The 15,595-nt window shown below is 41.3% G+C and overlaps 1 protein-coding gene across 1 annotated transcript in view; it reads left to right on the top strand.

Annotated features, from left to right (window-relative positions):
* The window catches only part of LOC148831732 (uncharacterized), a 41,273-nt gene extending 27,511 nt beyond the window's left edge, over positions 1-13,762 (top strand). Inside the window, exons 12-14 of the mRNA XM_088919053.1 lie at positions 66-241; positions 1,095-1,200; positions 11,405-13,762. Coding sequence (XP_088775179.1) covers positions 66-241; positions 1,095-1,200; positions 11,405-11,955 — 833 coding nt within the window. The 3' untranslated portion in view covers positions 11,956-13,762. The remainder of the gene's footprint in view (positions 1-65; positions 242-1,094; positions 1,201-11,404) is intronic.
* Positions 13,763-15,595: the final 1,833 nt, after the last annotated feature.

Genomic DNA, 15,595 nt, shown 5'->3' on the forward strand with positions numbered 1-15,595 from the left:
CCTGTACCATGAGGGTACTGTGCTTTAATACTTCGTTCTATTCTGTGCTGTTGTTTTCCTCACAGGAGTGAGGAAAAAAAATACCTCCTCTGTGAGGGAAGGCTTTGGCAGAGAATGGTGTGACAGCCTGTGGGAAGTCAAGGAGCCCAGCACCGTGGAGAGTGAGGAAGTCGCTGGTGTGCGTCCAGTCTGCCCTGCAGAGGAGGCAGCTGAGCTGCAGGCTGTCATCGTTAAAGAGGAAGTTAGTGGCCCACGTCAACCCCATTGTTGTTGTTCTCCAAAATTATTTGAAATATTTTTTTTGTGCCAAGACCCTTGAAGAGCAGAGAGAGAAATCCGCTTACATCCTCTCAGTCTGCTCTGAGACATCAGTATTTCTGAGGGCATTTTAGACACTGGCTTTAGCAACTAGTGCTATCATAAATGTTGTGTTAAGGAGGAGGATGCACAGAATATATATTTAAAAACAGAATATGTATAGACATGGTTTGAGCACAGAATGCAAATTCCATTATTCAGCCTGCTCAGACATGTCACACCTTTCTTTCTCATCCTCGAAAGACAGATGGCGCACGAGAGGTGTCTGTACGCTCTCTTTAACATGAAACGTGCTCACTAAGTGTAGGTCAAGGCCCTCCACAGACCACAAGCACGCAGGCTGCCGAAGCAGACTGTAGGTTTGTTCAGCAGGTGGGAGATGCCCTGTCATGCTGGGCGGACGCTGGCGTCTTGAGTTAGAAACCTTTCCTGGACTGGCGTCCCAGCCAGGCTCTGGGTCCACCTGCACCCTGTGCTCCAGGATGGGCTCCATGTTGCCAAGGCTCGGACTGGGAATACACGGCTTCCTCAGCAGTGATGGATGAAATTACAGTTAAAGACAATCCCAGTCTTTTGGTTCTCCAAGTACAAGTCCTCAGTGAGCTCCGAGTGAGTAAGTGACACATCACCATGTGGAGGTGCAGATGGGATCACTCTACACTATATGTAACAGTCCTTGAGCCTCTAAAAAAATCCTGATGTGTGATTGTGAACTGCATTAACGTTGAAAAGACAGAGCTGCGTTTAAAGTAAAATCTGTGCTCTTATCTTCCCAGGATGTAGACCTTGGGGATCATAGTCCTGAACCGCTTGTTATCAAAGAGGAGACATCCGAAGAGGTCTCAGTTGGCAGGCACTGGCAGGAACGACTGCTTTTCACAAGTACGTGCATTAAGTCTGCACTTTTTTTGCAATTAGGAAACATTTTATGTTTTGAAAAATGTCTACAGAAGTATCTGCCTGAACAGGTTAGGTTATTTTCAGATTCTGGATTCCAGTTTGACGCAGACTAACTACTAACATACAGAGGGTGAATGTCTGTTACTTACTGAAAAAGTACCACACTGTGTCCACTGTGAATGCAAATGTGGTACACTGAACGGACAGTAACACACTGTGGCCAGAATGTGAATGAAATTGTGGTTCACTGAACGGACAGTAACACACTGTGGCCAGAATGTGAATGAAATTCTGGTACACTGAACGGACAGTAACAGTTGTTTTTGTTTAAAGTTCATCTCGCATCTGGGAGAGATTTATTTCTATATCTTGTTTTTTAAGATGTTACTGCGATTATTTTCCAAGTTTTTTGGGTTGTGGAACTTGATAACCATCTTATCTGATTATTCAGCACAACAGACTACAGCACAATTTACCCAGGATCAAGCAGTATTTTGTTTGAACTTTATTTATTGGAGCAATAAGCTTAAATAAACTGATGCATTATATTTTCTCATTTGTGCATTTGATTCTGGTTTATATATTGTTAATTGTTAGTTGCCTGATTCAGCTGTCCAGTGAGGAGTAAGATATAGTGACAAAGTAGAAGCCTTTGACACGCATAGCAATAACACAGCAACAGCATATTCTTACTGTTTAATAAGCTTTTTGGACTTTTACTGTTCAGGTTCAGAGCTCAAAATGGCTAAGCAAAGACTGATTTTCATGTTCACGTAACCTAATGCTTGCTTCTTGAAAGAAACCAGTGTATTGACTTCAATAAAGAGTCGATTGTACCATACTCTCAAAACCCTTTGTGTAAAACAGTGACTCCTGTCCTGACTAGGTGATGTTATCCAGCCATTTATTGAAAGAAGCCAGGATATCGGCTTCAGCAGCACATCTGAGTAACTTCTTAAGTATGTAACTTGTAACATACTCCCACACCTCTTTATGTAAAGGTCTTGTGTAATGTTTTCAGTTAGAAACCTGCAAATTATCCTGTTTAGGTTTAATGACACATGTACAGAGAGGCACATGTATGTCATTTTTATTGCATGAGACAGAGGAACTGTTGATTTAAAAAAAAAAAACTCTGCATTGTTGAGAAGTTGCTTTCAGAAATGTAAGTGCTCTCAAACCATAGAGCACAATTTCACTGATAGCCCCTGGGATGCTGTACTGGGACAAAACCCAACACAGCTTTAACTTCTGTAAGCCCTTTCATTCATGTGAGCCAGGTTCTTGTTGTAGTCTCAGGACCATTCTCAAAGCTTTCCCATACTTGTAGCCATTGAATCAACTCCAATCCTTGATGTCTGCATAAGAAGTTACAGTAGTATGTTTCTATCATTTGCCAGATTGTCGTTATTTAAGGTTTGTTTGTTTTCTTGTAAAGAGATGCTGATCCCTTTATTTTGTGAAGAACTGACCGTTGTAAAGCCTTGCTTGATGTTTTTCTTATTAATGTTCTTAACAGCTAATCTGAAGGACTTGGTCTTTTGTTAGTTTTTAGATCATCTGTAGTTTACTGTGGTCTTTCATTTAATCTCATGATGATCAGGTCCCCTGTGTTCTGGATCTTCAACTGGTATAATTCTCTCTTTAAGATCATCCAGGACTCTGAATACATCTGCTTCTAAGTCATGGTGAAAAACAGATTGTAACACTTAAAAGATTCCCAGTTTTGAATGTATTTTCATATTTTAATTTCTTATTTTTTGTGTCACAAAGGGAAAGGTATTGCTTTTAATACTGTTTTTACTCCTGCATCCTTTTCATCTTTGGATGCAATTTTAAGTCCCTTTGAATAACAGTGTCTCCCAGTTTAGTAAGTGTGTATGTATTATTATTTTCAAACATTTCTGCATCTAAGAGATCACAAAATAGTAAGAATTTAATCCAGTTTTTAAGAGCCTGAAGATAGCTGATTAAAGTTAAGAAAACCAGGACCAGAGAGATAATTGGGCAGCGCTGTGGCACAGCTGTCAAGGTTCTGGACTTTAAGTGGAAGGTTGTGGGTTCAAATCCCAGGTGCGACACTGCTGTTTCACACTTGAGCAAGCTACCCCACTGCAGCTACTCCAGTAAAATATCCTGCTGTGTACACTATATGGGTGCAAATGTAAGCTGCTTTGGATAACTGCATCAACCAAATAAAAAAAAAAATTGAAGCTGGGACAAGTCCGTTTCATACAGAAAACGAGAGGTACGATACACACAGAATACGCACAAACAAGTTATGGGAGCTGAATGACAACTCACTGGGCAGATTAACTGCTTGCTTGAACTGAAAAGCATTTGAAGGGCAGTGTTTTTAGTAAGCACACATGGAAAGAAATAAGTACTGATTTGGTGAGAACAGGATTTTTTTTTATGAATGAACCTCCAAGCTTTCAAGCTCTTTTCTTGAAGTGTCAAGTTGTCATTTTATTTGAAAATGATTTCTCCAAATTGCATAATGCGATCAATGACACAGCATGTGCAATGGCAAATAAGTGCATGTGCTTCCTGGCAGTGGTCACTTTTCAGTTCTCCTAGCTGATTGTTAGTCAACACAGCCCCTGGTACCACATGGGATGGGTAAGAGCATCACCCAGCCTGCCGGCTTGTCAGAGCTGCTCTGCCTTTGACAATGCACAAGAGACTTCCCACTGTAGGAGTGATGCCTTTTTCGCCGACAGCACAGTAAGCTTTCAGGACTCCAGGGGATCACTGATGCTTGACAGGCCGAGGACACACTTGATGACCCAGAGTTGCCCAAACCTGGAACTACTAGGAGAACTAATTAATTAAATTTAATTGCTTACACTTATATAGCGTTTTTCTGGACACTCCACTCAAAGCGCCTTACAGTTAATGGGGACTCCCCTCCACCACCCCCAGTGTGCAGCTTCACCTGGATGATGTGATGGCAGCCATAGTGCACCAGAACACTTACCACACACCAGCTCTCAGTGGGGAGGAGAACAGAGTGATGAAGCCAATTCAAAGATGGGGGTTAGTAGGAGGCCATGATTGGTAAGGGCCAATGGGAAATTTGGCCAGGACACCGGGGTTACACCCCTATTCTTTTCAAGAAACACCCTGGGATTTTTAATGACCACAGAGAGTCAGGATCTTGGTTTTACTTATCCGAAGGACAGCGCCTGTTTACAGTATAGTGTCCCCATCACTATACTGGGGCATTAGGACCCACATGGACCACAGGGTGAGCGCCCCCTACTGGCCCCACTAACAGCTCTTCCACCAGCAACCTTAGTTTTTCCCAGGAGGTCTCCCATCCAGGCACTGACCAGGCTCACATGTGCTGAGCTTCAGTGGGTTGCCAGTTGTGAGTTGCAGAGTGATATGGCTGCTCAGCCGTATCACAGAGAACTGTGCCCTACCCCCGGCTTGTTCTAGTGATGCCCCTACAGGGCTGTGATGGTTGAAACCTGGGTTTTGGCCAAGGCCTCCTCTGGGAGTGAAAACTGGACACACCTGTCTTGATTGCCTGATGTGATTCCTGTGTCACTGGATTACCACTGGAAGGAAGAATAACCAATTTGATTGGTCCAGTTAATAATCCAACCTTCCACAGAATTTACTGTCAGGTTATATAAGTAGTCAGGTGTGCGTAGGTGGGGGGCTGCATTTAATCACCTGCAGGTCAGGGAGAGGGTTGAGTTAGGAGGAGAATGAACTGTAAGGAGCTGAGATAGCACAGGACGTTGATAATTTACACTAGTATTTTAACGCTAACTGCCAGCCTGTAGCCCTAATTCCAGTCAAGTTAAATTGATCTAAGAGGGATACAGAAGAAACTTGCAAGTATCATTGTTTTGGAGTGGAGTCACTTTAACAAGCAACTGATAGGTCCAGAGTGAATTTAGTATTTTGTATCTATATTTTCCAGGATTTAATTTGAATCCTCCATAGTCTCTGTCGGGTTGGAGAGTGGTGTTGATTATAGTTGGAAACTGGGCACCAGTGTGGTGTGGGACATATATTTTCCTATTAAAGGAGAAGCCTGACCTTTTATTGAGCGGCTGATCCTGGTTTAGTGTGTTTAGTGTGTCAGGGTATGTTAGGAATAGTTTATTTTAAAGGAAGAGAAAGGAGTTTTGTCAGGAATTCAGCTCTTCCGGATCGTTCAGTCGATTAAGAAGACTGGAAGAGTCGGTCCCCGGGAGATGAAGAAGAAGGGGAGATATTTGTAATTATTCCTATGTGAAGGACAGTTTTCTGGGACTGAGCAGGCTTGTCCGCCAGGAGCTCCTGTACATCACAGGAGCCCAGAGGGGCCACTAACGGTGATGGACCGCTGAAACGCACACACCTGATACGGTGATTTTGTGGCTTGGGGGACAGCATTCACTACAAGGGTTCATCTGCGTTCTTCACAACCGCATTAAGAACAAGAGGAGACCACTCAGCCCATGTAGACCTTATGGTGGTAGATAATTAATCCAAGGATCTCATCTTGTAAGAAGAATCTCTTCTTGTAAGAAGTTGGGGTTTGAGCTTTGACAACATGGCTGGGTAACTTTTTCCACAGGTCTTTTTGTGAAGAACTGCCTCCTGTTCTGGGTTTTAGTGTATTTCCATGCGGGAAGAAGTGCCTTTACCTGTTGATTTTTCCCAGGAGGGAAATCGTGCAGCATCCGAGTGGGTCTCCTGCATCACCAGCTTGTGACAGATGCTCAGCCTGGCCTCTGAGTGCGAGGTACTTACAGGTGCCTGAGGCAGTGCCTGTCTGGCTTGTGATCCTGCCTGACATGTTCTCTGATTTCACTGGTCAGTTTACCTGGTCATCAATTTTAGAAGACCTCTGAAAACGACTTACAGTATATCTGAGCTTCTCTGGGCACAGGATTTTGACATGATCCCCAAACCTAACAGAATGAGTGAGAAACAATCAGGACCATGGATAGAAGGACTTGCATTTGAATGAGATTCAATAACGCTTGGTTACAACTTTTAATCTCATGACTCATGAATCTCATGAGTTTTGGGATACAATTACCGCGTGGTGCACCGCGCCATCCAGGCCCCAGGGAGTTTCCGAAAACAAAAATTCAGATAGGAGGTGAAAACCACTCGTCCTAAACCTGACTTGGGCCCCTAAATCCATCCCTGAGCTTAATGATTGTCTACGTAGTGTGTGAATGCTGATCCTAACCCTCCCTGGGTTGTCAACTGAGCATTTCCGCTATCTACAGTAAATATTAACATCCTGAATTTATTACTGCAAAGCTTTTTTTAAAAATAAAAATAACATTATAGCAAAGCTTTAGGCCAAGAATCAGATGGTAAATCTGTCATTTAGCAATGTACAGTATAATTGGAATAATAAATATTGTATAAAGCCACTGCATATAATGCATTTTATTAAAAAATGTACCCTAAGTTGATTCAGTTTCAGATGTCTCTCACCTGTGAAAAATGTATCTTATGTATCGGATTTATAATTGGTGACCTTTGCAACAAAAGGTGAGCAAATGTTTTCCCTGTGGCACTGGTGAGTATTTGGAAGCCCCTAGGACATAGGTGGTCCACTTTACAACTCAAACTTTATAACTCAAAAACACCTTTATCTCCAATAAAAGACATTTTGATGAAAAAGTCATGCAATTTGTCATCTGTAGTTCCTATATGAAATTTCTGTAAGGAAAGTACTTTATTTGCTGGGTTGTGTAACTTCTGAATGCAGTACAGAAAACACTGGGTTTAGCAGACTAATAGGAAAGGGAGTCTGTTACTGAATGTCTGCTGAATCACTAATGACAGTTGTTCAGCCCAAAAACACTATTATAAAGGAAATATATATCCGTTCTGGAACTTTTTTCTTATTTAGCAACTGCAATCAACACAGTCAATGAAAACTGTCCCTGTGCCTTTTCACTGACTAAAGCAAACGAAACACAACATCCACCTTAAACAACTGATCTATCCCTTGTGGGCACCATTGATGTTATTGAATGTTAAACCTTAGTTGTATTCATTTTACACCCATCTGTGCACTTTACTGATTTTTTTAACTTATTGTACGCATTTTAGTGTATTTTCTTTAACGATTGTTTTCTAAAAATTCCCTACATCATACAAAGCACAAACAACACCCCACTTCCTCTGTAACTGCGGAAATGTCTGGTATTTCAGGTTTTACAGACAAAATTCCTCAACAGCAGATCTAGTCTGTTAAATTCAAAGTCAGTCTATAGTAATCTTGCACTTTAATGAAGCTAGAAACAAGCTTGAGAGTGGAGCTGCTGTCACCTCTCATCAGCTGTATATTGCAGAATGAAAGGCTTCCTTGGCATCTGGAAGGCAGGTGGTGCATTATGGGTGGGTAGTCTTTATGAGATGAAACGTTACTTTTATGCTTTTGATGATACTGCTGTCAGAACATTAAAATATCACAAATTAGAGGAAGCCATTTTGAAGCCAGTAGGTTATCCATGGAGTTCATTAGCCCTTTCTGGAACGACGCTTGGGTATCGACTTCAGTAACATGGCTGGGTAGCTTGTTCCAGTCTCCCACCACCCGTTGTGTAAAGTTTTTAAATACACTTCTGTGCAGTTTCCACTAGTGACCTCTGGTTTGTGTTTCCAGAGTTGAACTGTCTAGTAGCTGAATCAGATTGCATATTTTTTGTTTGTTTTTTGACTTGCAGGTGATTTTTTGAGCTGCTGACCACTTCAGTTTTGTAAGTTTCGTTGGTCCAAAGTACATAGCAGCAACTATGTTTTTGTTTCTTAAAATAATTTTTCAGGATGAAGTGAAACTGTTTTTGGCTCATGGGGATCCAGATGATTTGTTGATTATGGCAGCAGCTATAATATTGAGTAACTGCAATTCTGCAAACGCGGTCGTAATCTATGATGCTTTAAGACAGTGCTGTATTCATAAAACTAACTATTATGCTAAACTGGCATCTGCTTTTTTCCTAATAAGGGAGTCAAAAACTTTGTGAGATCTAAAAGGACAGTGATTTGAGTTGCTGAAAAATGTTCTTTGCTAAAATTGGGAGTTTGTGTTTTTTATTTGACAATACTAGTGGTCAAACATACCCGACATAAACGTTTGATGAATACAGCCCTTAATAAACAAAATATCTCATGTGGCTTCACCAGTTGTTTAAATTTGTCACCAATAGGGAACCCGATACTGACCCAGACTTTTCAATTAGTAAGAATATAGGAATTTTAATACTGTAGTATAAGCAGCATAATTATTTTAGGAATGCACATAGCATACTGAATGGAAATTGTGTTGGGAGTCAGTGGGTTTAATGTTCTTGGAGCTTTGGATAGCAACAGGTAAATGCCAGAGACAAGTGTGCAACTTAATTATTAATACTAATTAATAAAAAATACTGTTAATAAAACACTATATAAATGACATAGGTTACGTATGTCCTGCAGTCTGACTAGTGACAATAAACATTCATAAGCTTGCTATATTTTTTACCAGCCACTTGTTGAACAGCGTGAGTGTTCAGGGAGCTCAGAAGAGATACCATTGTCCAATATGTGTCATTTAATTATTGCACTTCAAAGAATGTTGGAAAAAGGGTGTTAATAGTTTTATGTGGGACTGTAGCAGACTACAGTTTTGTCTAATCATAGAGGAGGGTTTTATAAGGACTGCTGTGTGTTCAGCAAGGAAAGTGATAGGAGGAAGTTCTCATTTTAAGATCTGCAGTCAGCTGAAACAAGACGGTGAACTGTTTCGTTGCTGCAGTTTCTTTGTTGCGTTGTAAAGAAATCAGTCGGCACCATTAACATGACTGTATGGTATGTATGTTTACGTGTACGTCCTGCTCTTCCAAAACCAGGGTCTTTCAGGCTAATGTGCAGGAAAGCGTTTTCAATTCTTAACATTTAAATTTTAAACCCTTTACTTCTTGCAAAGATCCCGACTTCCTAAAGGGCCGTATCCACCGAAGGTAATAAAAGTTCCGGGTGGCCCGCAGCTCCTTAAAGGCCGGGACAATAATTTGACCAAAATTTTTTACATATAATTTATTTTTACATATATCAAATGTTATCTTGCTTTTTGCACTTTTCGATGTTTTTAATATAATTAAAATAAACGTTTCAACTCCATCTTAAAAGTACTAAAAAAAGGAAGTATTATTGGACCATTTTAATTTATGAATGTGAAATTAACGTAGAATTACTAATTTACTATAAATAAATGCTTTTTTTCCCAAATTTTCTCTTAGTACAACTAAATATCAAAATCCTTTAAATGCCTACAAACAAAATACTGTAAGTCCATCCAATACAACTTCACAGATATACACCTTACAAATAAAAGTACCAAAAAAACCCTTTCAGCCCAACTGGGGACCCGGGTCAGGGAAGACTGTGCCCTCGTGACGCAGAAAATATTAGTCTAGAAGCTGTGTAGAACATTCAGAAGTGCTGAGGCGCGCAAAAAGAACGTCGTCAAAGCGCACTGATGATGTCCTACTGCACGCAAGCATGTGTCCAGGTTAGGCATTTGAACCGTGCTGAGGAATTTAAATGAAGTCACATTTGGATGTTTTATAAATCACTGTTCAATAAAGGTTCTGGGCGTCAGCAGTTTTATCATTCAGTTTTCGTTTTGTCTATGAATTTTCATGTTTGTGCTTTTAAAACATTTTTTTGGAATTTATTTGGAAGATTGTCATCTGAGTTTGTGTAAAGATTTGTGAACATTTGGTAAACGTTTCCTTCGAATCCGTAACTGAATTTCATGATCATGTGAGCTACATGACCTGGTTGCTCTCTTTTTTTTAAACTTGGTGGACAAGTAAAGAAGTTGTCATGAATTGTCATGCTTCATGAACTACTCAAGAAATTTGTTCTTGATTAATGATTGTGTTACTTTTGCAACAGTTAGCATGAATTGGTCTATGGTGGCTTTGACTACTACAGTACATTTTACATTTGCTTTGGTACCTCACGTATTTGTCTGATGGTTTTATCCAAAGCGACTCAAGTTTGTTCCTGTGTATTTTACTGGAATCATTCAGGTGAAGTACTTTGGTCAGGCGTACATAGTAAAATCCTAGATTTTCATACAGTTTCGTTGTGTGTGCACATGCTCTGATGGACCTGTGACCCATGCAGAGTGTAGTCCCACCTCATGATATGAACATAAGAAAGTTAACAAATGAGAGGAGGCTATTCGGCACATCTGGACTGTTTGGTAGTTCCTGTAGTAGCTTATTGATCAGATGATCTTGTCCAGCTGTTTCTTGATAGAATCCAGGGCTATTGGCTTTGTCAGCATGGCAGTTAAATTTAGAAACTGAAAATGAAATAAACCTCCAGGCTAAATTGTGAGTAATGTCCAATATTGAATTGTGTTAGAAAATGAGTGAATGATGAGGTAGGAACTTCCGAGGATTTAGTGGATGAAGGGAATCTGAGATCAGGGCTCTGGGATCCTATCTGGAAGGCTGTGGGTTTGACTTCCAGATCAGACACCACTGATGTATCCTCGAACAAGGACCTTCACCTGAATTGGTCTAGTTCAGGGGTTCCCGACCTTTTTTTTTCAGCTGAACCCTTTCAACCTAAATTATTTGCCTCAAGTACCCCCTTGAGATTTTAACTAAATCAAACCTATCAATAGATGTAGATAAATGCTACAGCAATTAACTGAACTTGCTTCTCTTTACTTGGTAAAATATCAATATCACTACTGTTGTTTTTCTTATGCTTATTATTACATTGTTATTGTTATTTATTAATAGGAGTATTTAATTTGACATTGACGTTTCCATCACAATCTCACGAACCCCCTGCAGTACTGTCACGAACCCCTAGGGGCTCGCGAACCCCCGGTTGGGAGCCCCTGAAATAGTTAAATACCCAGCTGTATGGATGGGTACAAATGTAAGTTTCTTTGTATAATAGCATCGATTACACAATTAAACTGTGAATACCAACATGAATGTGTTTTTCATTCGCCAAACACAACCTATAAAGTTACAAACAACCCATAATTTATTGTCGATATGTGTTGTGTTCATCTATTGATATTCAGTAGAGAGGACAGTAGCAGTGACAGGTAAGGTCAAAAAGTATTTGCGTTCATAACCGATCATGAATAACCCCTCTTCTTGGTGTGTCTTTGCTCTCTTTCCTTGGTTTCACCCTTTAGTTGTAGAAGCCGGCACTCTCCTGGATACCAGTCCCACAGAGGGGCAGCAGGGCTCCGGTCTGAGGTTGGACACCGTGCCCACACTTATGGAAATCAAGGATCCACCTCCCATGCAGTGCAGGACCAGACAGGATGGAGCAGCGCACCTTAGATTGCATCGGCATATTCACACGGGGAAGAGACCGCACTGCTGTGCCCAGTGTGGGAAGAGCTTCAACTACTCGGGTGACCTCAAAGCACACTACCGCATTCACACGGGAGAGAGACCGTATATCTGTGGCCAGTGTGGGAAGAGCTTCGGTCGTCTGGGAGTCCTGAAGGACCACCAGAAAATTCACACAGGGGAGAGGCCCCACTCCTGCACTCAGTGTGGGAAGAGCTTCAGCCGCCTGGGAGTCCTGAAGGACCACCAGAAAATTCACACAGGGGAGAGGCCCCACTCCTGCACTCAGTGTGGGAAGAGCTTCAGTCATTTAAGCAACCTGCGAAGACACCAGCGCATTCATGTAGGAAGGCAAAATGCAGCTTCAGGTCATCACAGTGACTCCTAGTTCTTGGACAGGCTCAGTCTTTTCCTGCTCCGTGGCATGAGCACAAGAAATTCTGTCTGTGCCTTTCACTGATTACAAAATCAAAAACTTAGAATTCATATTCAACTACTCAACTGAGCTATTTGTTATTTATTTTGTGATTCCCAGAGGCTGTATTGAGACCTTAGCAGAGTCTAGAGTTCGTTGTATGTCTCATATGATCAGTGCTATGATATTCATAGTCAAGAGTTTGCCTGGGAGCACTAATTGGCACAGCTTTAACAGTCAATCCTTTTAAATCCCTTTGAAAGTTGGTGTCCTTTCCCATGCCAGCTTGAACTTGTTTGCAAAGAGCTTTCAAACATTTTGTCACTAGTGTTTTCGTTGTGGTGACATCACACTGGATTTTCTGATAACTTTGTAGAAGACGTCTTAAAATCCAGCATTTGCATTATTTTGGTTTGCCGTGACAAAGGTTGTATTAGTGGGTAAGAGTTTGTTTGGTGCATTGTTTAAAAGTTTCCATGCATGTTCTGTTGTGCTTGTCCCTTCTGCTCTGTGGGGTGCACTAGCATTGAAATGGCAACTGGCCTCTGCTCCACCCACCTGTCACTCAGTGCCTGTTGCCATGGACATCAATGTGACAGGAGACCTGGATCACCTGGATCCAACACCACAATGTACTAACTTGCCTACTTCAGGTGGTTCAGGGATATCTAAGGGCTGCTCTGGCTCTGCTCAGGGCTCTGTCTGGACTGTGAGCCTCTAAAGTCTCTGGCCTTGTTCCCCTCCTGTTCTGAAAACTTCTCTGGCCTGACTTGCTGCTTATTTCCCACATACTTATTCCTGGATTTCCCTCTTGCTTAGTTAACGTCTTCCTTGTACGACCCGGATCGCCCGACCTTGTTGCAGAGCTATGACCTCTTCTCCAGTTTGACTACTCTTTTGGATCTTCTCTGCTTCCAGGGGACTTCCAGGGCCACAGCACTGTGAAACAGCAATGCTAACCAGAGTATCACTGTATTGCCCCATTACTGTTATAATGATGATGATATTTTGGGGTTGTTTTGCATTTACAGGTCCCGTTGCCCTTGTTAAGACAGGAAGAGTCATGATGTCCAACACATACCAGGACATTCTGGCCAGTCACCAGGTTCCTTCTGTCAAAAATTCAAGTTTGATCATGTGCACATCCAGCATGACAATGTTATAAATTGACACACAAATTGACAAAGGAACAGCACAAAGAAGACATGATCTCAGCTGTCCGTCTCAGTCTCCAGACCTTAATTTAGTTGTACTCAGAAACACTGTTCACTATGGGAATCAAGGGGTATGAAGGACCTAGAGCTGTTCTGGCTGGAGGGATGAGTTCATTGTCCTCAGAAAAGCCAGAGGCCAGAGCCTCACAGCACTACAGGAGTGTCTGTCAGCGTATGACCTGCCAGAGGAGGATTTACAAAACATTGCACAGTGTTGGGGCCCTGGGTTCCTGGGGTGCTATCTGTGTGGATTTTGTATGTTCTTTCTGTGTTCATGTGGGTTTCATTTAAGTTTTCCGGTTTCCTCCAATAGTCAAAACAGTTATGTTTTCTGGAATTGAATTCTAATCACATATGAATATATTCATTTGCTATGTGCAATGATATTAAAATTGCAATATAACATTTTCAGATTCTATAAGCAAGATACCTTATCCAATCTGAAAGTTCTCTGTGATGTGACATTGTTTGTCCCCTTTTCATATTTCACTCAATTTGGAGGGCACAGTATATATTAAAATGAATCATTAGTGACCCTAAATTTATATTAAAGAACATGAGTTTAAGTTGAAGTGCTTCCAATGTTTGTAATGCAATTGTCCAATAAGCTTCTCTTCTTCATTTTAGCTTAACACCAACCGCATGATTGCAGACAGTCAATTTAAATATGTGTTCATACCAAAGGTCTTAAGTTTTGTGAAAAGCAACATATAGTCTATAGGGTTTGGAGGACGTGTGCATTGTCTTAGCTGTGCTGATATGAGGGTGAATAGCAGTGCTCCTAATGGATTTTAACTGATGACCTTGACTTGTGTCTTTTCAGAAGGAATATCCTTGTTCAAAGAATCTAAGACAGTTTCTTTAAAGTTACTTATAGTCATATAGTTACTTCGTCTACAGACTGTTCACATAAACCGCGTCAAGATAGTTATCTCATTCTGTCTTAATTGCTAATGTCGTTAATGGTTGAGGCTCCTTATCCCTGAGGCAGTTCATCGAGGAATGTGAAAGATTTTCCCTTTTTACTTACCATTTTTGTAAACATTTTATAATGTGAGTTTTAAGTCCAGAGAGTATTCTGTAAGCTAACTCTGAATCAGAATTGTTAGCAAGAAGTGCTTCTTGTGGGGTTGTGGGAGTGTGGAACATGCTGCCCAGCCATATTGTTGAAGCCAGTTCCTTGGGTTCCTTCAGGAAAAGGCTGAATGGAATCCTTAGATCTTGGCTATTAGTAATAAAATGCACTAAATAGACTGAAAGGCCATTTATGGTTTATAATTTCCTTGTGTGACATACCTGTGGTCAATGAGTCTATAGTGATCACAGAGCTTGTAATCACGACAGGATCTGTCTTATACAGCCTGAATGAACATGGAAGAGCTGTGTGTGTTTGCAACACAGCTTCTTTAGTGTCTTTACCTTGAAAAAGCCAGTCCTCTGAGATTAACAATCCTTTTAATTTATCATACAATCCTGTGGGTTTGTATCTGAAGAGTCCCCTTGTTTCTTTTTACGAGATACACCTACGTTTGAACATGCTTTCTTCATTCGATGCATTCCATGCCTGCAGTTTGGTAGGTTTATGCTTGTAGGTTTATGTTTTTATGTCTCGCCAGTTATCCGATGTTAAATACTGACTGAATACTGTAGTATACCCCCCTGCTATCTTTTTTTGTTGTTGCTGGCAATGCTCGCCATGTGCTTCACTTTCAGGTTCATGATACAGTCAATATACGAGTGCGAGGAGTACGTTCATCTGTCTTTTATTCTGCATGCAGTCAGCAGAGAAGCGACCTTGAGACCATGTGTGTGCGAGTGTGGAGCCATCTGCCTTTTCTCTGTTAGTCAGCTCAGTCAGGCCCCAGGATGTCCAGGGAGTGGGTCACCAATTTCAGTACGGCAGTTAATGAACATCTGCTCTAGGACAGGGTTGCGGTTTGGAGGTTAGTGCTGTTTCACGTTCACAGCTTTTGAGTCCTGGGTTTGATTTTAGAACGGCACTCCTTCAGTGATGAGTTTGCGCGTCCTCTGCGTTTTGGCATTGTTTTTTTTCTTCTGGGGTGCACAGAGGTGTGTCTGACCAGGACAGTTCAATTCAATACTTTATTGGCAAAGGTGATGGGAATTTGCCCTAGTACAGTCTAGATAAAAACAACAAAAACAACAGAACACATAATTAGGCTTACACAGCTAGTCTCAGGCTCCCCAGCACTAAGGATAAACTGGTGAATGAATACTGATAGATGCTTCTGTGAAGAAGGATATGTCTTAAAGTCTAGCTTACACTGGGACAGCGTGGAGAACTGAGTAAGCCTCTGGACTCATGACCCCCTGCAGACACTGCTGGTGTATCCTGGGTGAGGTGCTTGACCCCAGTTGCTCCAATCCACCCAGTGGTA

This window comes from Atractosteus spatula, chromosome 6, assembly GCF_055471065.1.
Source record: "Atractosteus spatula isolate fAtrSpa1 chromosome 6, fAtrSpa1.hap1, whole genome shotgun sequence".
NCBI lineage: Eukaryota > Metazoa > Chordata > Actinopteri > Semionotiformes > Lepisosteidae > Atractosteus > Atractosteus spatula.